Source organism: Terrapene carolina, unplaced genomic scaffold (assembly GCF_002925995.2).
Source record: "Terrapene carolina triunguis isolate 2854851 unplaced genomic scaffold, T_m_triunguis-2.0 Scaffold495, whole genome shotgun sequence".
Taxonomy (NCBI): Eukaryota; Metazoa; Chordata; order Testudines; family Emydidae; genus Terrapene; species Terrapene triunguis.
Window position 1 is genome coordinate 815,024 of NW_020664846.1, and position 6,459 is coordinate 821,482.

General features: G+C 62.2%; 1 protein-coding gene across 1 annotated transcript in view; it reads left to right on the top strand.

Moving 5' to 3' along the window:
* Nucleotides 1-288: 288 nt before the first annotated feature.
* Nucleotides 289-6,459, top strand: part of ADAM11 (ADAM metallopeptidase domain 11) — a 45,814-nt gene continuing 39,643 nt past the window's right edge. The window contains exons 1-3 of the mRNA XM_029913146.1: nt 289-608; nt 1,065-1,255; nt 4,380-4,530. Of these exons, the coding sequence (XP_029769006.1) occupies nt 551-608; nt 1,065-1,255; nt 4,380-4,530 (400 nt within the window). The 5' untranslated portion in view covers nt 289-550. The remainder of the gene's footprint in view (nt 609-1,064; nt 1,256-4,379; nt 4,531-6,459) is intronic.

Sequence of the window (6,459 nt, forward strand, 5' to 3'; positions counted from 1 at the left end):
GGGGAGGGGGAAAGCCCCTGGCGGAGGTGGTCTGGGTGCATGAGACTGTTCTTCCCGCCCCGCGGAGCAGCAGGGAAGGTGGAGGCTGCCTGGTAGCAGCTGCGGTTGCCTGCACTGGTGCATTGTGCATGTAGGTTGGAGCAGGTGCTTGTGAGAGCTCAGAGGATGCTGGCAGGCAGGGAGGGAGGGATCTGAGCAGCTCACGTGTCTCCTCTGCCTTTTTCCTCCTCTCGCCCTGCTAATGTTGGGCTTTTCTCTCTGTCACTGCAGGCTCAGGATGGAGAACTAGCAGCCTCTGGGCACTGCAGCCTAGAACCCCCTGCCCCAGTTGCTTCTCCTGTCCCACACCCTCCATCTGTGCTGGCTTTCAAAGGGCCATTTTCTCCCTTCCTCCTCATCAGGCAAAGGAAAGCAAAGGAAGAGTGCGCCCGCCTCTCAATGCGAAGCCACAAGAGGAAGAAAGGGCACGAAGGTCTCTCTCCCGAGCAGCGTGAGCCCAGCCGGGGCAGATCCCAGCACACGCTGAGCCTAGGGGGATTATGAGGCAAACATGAGCCTCCTGCAGAAGTGGGTGTTAGCAGCTTTCATCTCCCTCGTGCCTCAGTCAGGTAAGTGCTGCCCAAGGCAGCCTCTCAACTTTGGGCTCCCCCTTCCCTCCGGGGGTTTGTTCTGGTCCCGGCTGCGGGGCAGGAGCATGACCGCCAGCAAACCCGCAGATCCACTCCCCCCGGCTTCCCCTGCGGGCCCTGAGCAGGACCCCGGCTTTTGTCCCCCACCCCTTCTCTTTCCCCTGCTTGTTTTTCCCCGGCCGTGACCGCAGTCTCTTCTGCTGCAGCCACACGCTTTTCTGCAGTGCCTCCCCCGACACCAAGGTGGTGGGAGCAGGGAGAGCTTGGAAGACCTGTTCGGGGGCACGGGAGGATTCCCCCAGGCTTGGCAGGCTCTGATTCCCTCGCTAGCAGAGCCTGGCCAGTCCACTCACCCCACTCCGCTGGCTAACGCCCAACCTGCCCTTGGTGAACTTTAATTCCGCTGCAGCGTCTGCTCTCCTTTGCACTCGGCAGGTCGCGCTAAGGCGGAGACGCAGCCTGGTGCTTTGCAGGGGAGGTTTCCCAGCCCCAGATGGGACACAAGGCCGGTTGCTTCAGAAATCACCCACCCCAGCAGGTTAGTGGGGCAGAGCGCGGGAGGAGAAGTCCAGAAGCATCAGCTGGACACCAGGGTCAGGAATGCGCCTCGAGGAGGAGGCAGCCCTGTAAGTGAATCCGTACAAGCATCCCCCTTCCACTGTCAGCGCCTTGCACCCCGGGCTGCAAGTGCTCCCCGGGCCCCCGGGCGGGGCGGAGGAGAGGCATTCCCAGCTGGGGCTGTGCTGGGGAGCCAGAGGGCCCAGGGCCCGTGCGCTGGGACGGGTGGATGGCAAAGGCTCTTCCAAGTTCACAAAGCTGCTGCTCTTCAGAGCGGGGCCCAAAGCTGCTTCATGGCTCAGCTGCAAAAAATGCCCCAGGGAAGAGACTGTTGGGGTAGCCGGGTTCGGCTCCGGGCCTGGGCCATGTCCTTGGTGCTGCGCCCCTCCTCGAGCAATCCTGGGGACGGGGGGGGGGGGGGGGGGAGGCACTCTGCCACTGCCCACGCTGTACCCATCCTGGGCTGCCCCAGAGCTCGGCTCGCAGGCCCCTGCGGCTGCCTGGCACCTCCCACCAGCAGCCGAACCCCTAATGTAGCCATTACAATGTGGGGCGGGTTGGAGAGAGTAAACGTGAGCCCCCGGGCAGGGCTCATGCATAATGAATGGGAGAATCACTCAGGCACTGGAGGAGGAAGCACATTTGCTGTAATGCTCCCCGGTTAACTCCCTGGCCTTGCCGTGTGGGCGGATGCCGCGGCGGGGCCGTGCTGAAACCCCCCCCCCAGCCTGCATTGCATGGGAGATGGGATGGGCTCCAGCCCTGCGCAGAGACCCGCAGCCTGGATCCCACCCCTGCACCAAGACAGAGCCCGCCATGGGTCGCCCCGGCTGGAGCGCATGGTGCCTAGGCAGGGGCGGCGAGTTGTATGGGCCCGTGGTGCCCGAGCTCCAGCAAATTCAGAGCCCGGGGTGTGTGTATGTGGAGGGGGGACTTGGACCCGTTCTGGGCACCACCAAAAATTACACAAACCAGCCGCCCCTGTCTAGGGGCCCCAGCCACGCTCTGGGCCCTGGCCTGCAGCACTTACCACGCCCAGACTTTGCCTACTCTCGGGGGCTGACTGATCCGCTGAAGGGGGAACAGACCTGACAGGCAGGGATGAGCCCTGGGAGAGCCCCTGGGACTGTGGTAATCCACTGATGCCCGGCTGCTGGGCCCTGGCCAGTCATGGGCGGTTACTGCTTGGCCATACTCAGTCCATACAGACTCTGGGCCCAGGAGGCTGCGGCCTGTCTGGAGCATGTGACGGAGCGATCCAGTGAGCCCAGCTCTGAATTCAGGCATCCAAACTCCAGAACCCAACCAGGCCACCCCCAGCCCCACGGGTTCATCCCACACCACCCATGGCGCGCCCAGAGGTTCCCCCTGCCCGCTGCACCAGCCTGCTCAAAACAGAGCCAGCCAGCCCTTGGCTCTGGGTCTCGCCCAGGAATCTGTGGGGCTCCCAGGGCAGAGAGATTATGGGAGTAGGCTCCAAAATGGCTTTTCGGTCTCCCAGCACAGGAGTCTCGTTGTCCCCTACCGGCTGATTCACAGAAGAATAACAACCTATTTTTGTGAGCAGCTAATGGAGCTGTTCCTTTAGTGTGAGGGGTAGAGTCTGTGGTGCAGGGTTGGAGGTCCCAGGTTCAAACCCTGCTGGTGACCCCCGTTAGAGCAGCTTCCCTGGCATTTAGGAAGCAAAGCAGGTTCTTTCCCTCTGCCCCTCCCCGTGGGTAGCAGAGCCCCATTGCTGAGGCGCCAGGCAAAGTGCTCTGGAAGCAGCCACAGGCTGAAAAAGGCCAGGCGTGGCCATGCCAGCTGGGGCTGCTTCTCTCTGCTTCAGCGAGGAGCCCTGCTCCCCCGCCCCGGGGCTCTGATGGCAGCGGGCCTTGGCGCATGAGGGTATCAGCCAGCCAGCACCTCCCACTGGCTGCAGGCCCCTGGGGAAGGCTCCTGGATTCCAGGTGCCACTAAGTCACCAGGCAGGCCTGGGCCTGGGCCTAGAGCCCCCCTAGCTGCTTGCTGCCTACAATCTGCTCCGTGGCTGCTGCTCTCCCTTGGTGCAGGGGCTGGATCCGGCGCCACTGATGTCCGCGTGTGACGAAGTGGGAATGTTCTTAATGATTTCTCTGAATACTGTAGGGGTGCCTCAGTTTCCCCTATGCATTTCTTAGGTATCTAGGTGGGGGGATCATGGTGTATAATTGTTGCAGAGCCCAAGAAGGCCCCTGTGATACTGTCTGCACAGAGAATGGCCGGCACTCTGTCTCCTGGCAGCTAATGGCCTGGGCCCCTCCTCTGCAAAGATGCTAACGGAAGGTGTTGGAGAACAAAGAGATCAGGTGACCTCCTGGCCCGGGAAAGAGACAAAGGACAGAGAGGAGGGGCTGGAGAGTTTCAGTTTGGGGCTGGCTGGGGACGGGGAGTGAAGTGCAGACGGGGTTGTCTGGCTCACTGCCCCCCAGAATGGACCCGGCTGAGGGATCCCGTTCACTGTATCTACAAGCTCTGGTTTAGACCATGTTCCTGTCGTCTAATAAACCTCTGTTTTACTGGCTGGCTGAGAGTCACATCTGACTGCGAAGTGGGGGTGCAGGAACCTCTGGCTTCCCCAGGACCCCACCTGGGCGGACTCTCTGTGGGAAGCGCACGGAGGGGCATATGCTGAATGCTCCAAGGTCAGACCCATGAAGGTGAAGCCGTGTGAGCTTCTTGCCCTGAAGACAATCTGCTCACAGAGAGGAGACTTCACCAGAGTCCTGACTGGCTTTGTGGGAAGCAGTTCCAGAGCAACCCCTGGGGGCTCCGTGACAACTGGTGGCAGAGGTAGGATGTACTGCACCCCGTGAATGGCGCTTCTTGCAGTAAATGACTTGGGAGCAGTAAAACGAAGGGGGGATAACTAGGACCAGGCATGCTGAAGGCTCAGAGAGGGACGGTTTCAGGGGGCGATTAACCTCTGGGAGTGTGTGACCAGCGAGAAGGACTGTTAGAGTAATGGGGTTCCCCTGGGGGATCGCAGCGAGCGGTTCCAGGGGCGGAGGAGTCTGCAGCTCGACCCTGGCAAAGAGGTGGTGACCACGAGAAGGGCTGGCACACTAGGGGTTCTTCCTGGAAACCGTGGGGGAGCTGAGAGCACACGGGCCTCTGAGTCCAAAGCAACTTGGGAACAGCAGAGTGATGGCCTATCACCATCTCCTTAAGAAGGACATTGTGATCCTGTGCAAAAAGAGAGGGTTACGCATTGGGAAGTTCACCAAGGCCCAGTTAATCGTGCAGCTGGAGGACGAGGACCGTTCTAAGGAGCAGATTCCTGACCCAGACGGGGTTACAAGAGGATCTGGGAGCAGCTGGAGCAGTAGCCAGGCATCCCCGAGAGTCTGGTCCCCAACCGGACGGGGATCTTCACGATCGGGTTCCCCGTCAGGGGATCGGAGACGGATGGGACTGGAGCTGAGTCCGAGAGAGTGAGAGGACCGTGAGAGAGAGCAAGAGCCCGAGGAAAAGCTGCAGGAGAAGCAGCAGCAGCATGGACTGGCGATGGTGGAGCGGAGAGCCATAGGGGGCTCCCCAGGGGTGAGTGGGGATAGACCCCGGGGTGCCAGCTCCGCAGGGAACCTCGACACTAAATTGCTGCCCCTGGTTAAGGAGGGAGGGGGAGGTGGACGCCCACCGCACGGCCTTCGAGCAGGCTGGCGATTTGAACCAGGGGGACCCTGCGGAAAAGCCCCGGTATCTAGCTCCCTTGCTGGGTCCCAAGGCCATAGACACTGTCAGCCAGATGGGTGGGGTGGTGGACAGGCTCCCACTCCTGGCCCGGGCCTATATGTCTGCGTGGAGTCTCCTGGGCTCAGGCCCCTCGGACCCCCAGTGGCAGCGGAAGGTGGGGGTCAATGGGGAGACATGCCTGGGGTGGCGAGACCCTGGGACAGAGAGAACTGGTGTCAGGCCCCGGGTGGTGCAGCCGCAGATGCTGAGGGGCTGTGTGACCTGGGTGAAGGTCCATGGGATGAAGGCCCTCGCCCTGCCTATGGCCCAGATCCCTGTGCAGACAGTATCACAGGGGCCTTCTTGGGCTCTTTGACAATTATACACCCCGATCCCCCCACCTAGATACCTAAGAAAGGCATAGGGGAAACTGAGGCACCCACACAGTATTCAGAGAAAACATTAAGAACATTCCCACTTCGTCACACCGTGGAAAGACTCCCCATGACCCCAGACCCCTGCTGGGAAGCTGCAGATCTGGAGGAGCCCTTCTTCTCTGCCGAGCATGGAGCAGGGCCTGGTGCGGGACCCTGCCGTGCGATGGCGCAGACACATCCCCATGCTGCACAGCCGCAGACCTGCCCCAAGCTGGTTTCCAGGAGCCCAGACAACGCCCACCCCGCCCTGACTCACTCAGCTGGCTCCGGGGAGCCTTTCACTTCACCCGAGTGTTTTTACATCGCTTAGCGGCCCCCCTTTTCCGCCTGCTCACCCTGACCCCTTTCCTGCCCACCCTCAGCCCTGCTGGCACCAGCCCCGGCCCGGGTGCGGTTACACCACGCGGGTGCCTGACCCGCTGCTTTATATGCCCGCCAGGGCTGTTTGGCCCACAGCGCGGGAGCCAGCTGGGAATGGGACGGGGGCCCAGTGTTATTGGCAATATCCTGCACTCCTCCGGCCCCCACCCCCGCCCCCCCAGCTGCTCCCTGGAGTTTGCTGGTGTTAGTGAGTCAACCCTTGAAACCCCCTCGGGCGGTGCGACGGGTCACGGTCCCCATTAGCCGGCTGAGCAGACAGTGGTCACACAGCTCAGCAGTGTTAAGCCAGGCTGACCTGGCGGGTTTGGGATCGTGGGGTCACTCGGGTGCTCGGGGCTGACCTGGCGGATTTGGGATCATTGGGTCGTTTAGGGCTGACCTGGCGGGTTTGGGATCGTGGGGTCGCTCGGGCGCTCAGGGCAGACCTGGCGGGTTTGGGATCGTGGGGTCGCTCGGGGCTCACCTGGTGGGTTTGGGATCGTGGGGTCGCTCGGGGCTCAGCTGGTGGGTTTGGGATCGTGGGGTCGCTCGGGCGCTCGGGGCTGACCTGGCGGGTTTGGGATCTGGGGGTCGCTCGGGTGCTCAGAGCTGACCTGGCCGGTTTGGGATCGGGGGGTCGCTCAGGCGCTTGGGGCTGACCTGCCGGGTTTGGGATCATGGGGTCGCTCGGGCACTCGGGGCTGACCTGGCGGGTTTGGGATTATGGGATCACTCGGGCGCTCGGGGCTGACCTGGCGGGTTTGGGATCGTGGGGTCGCTCG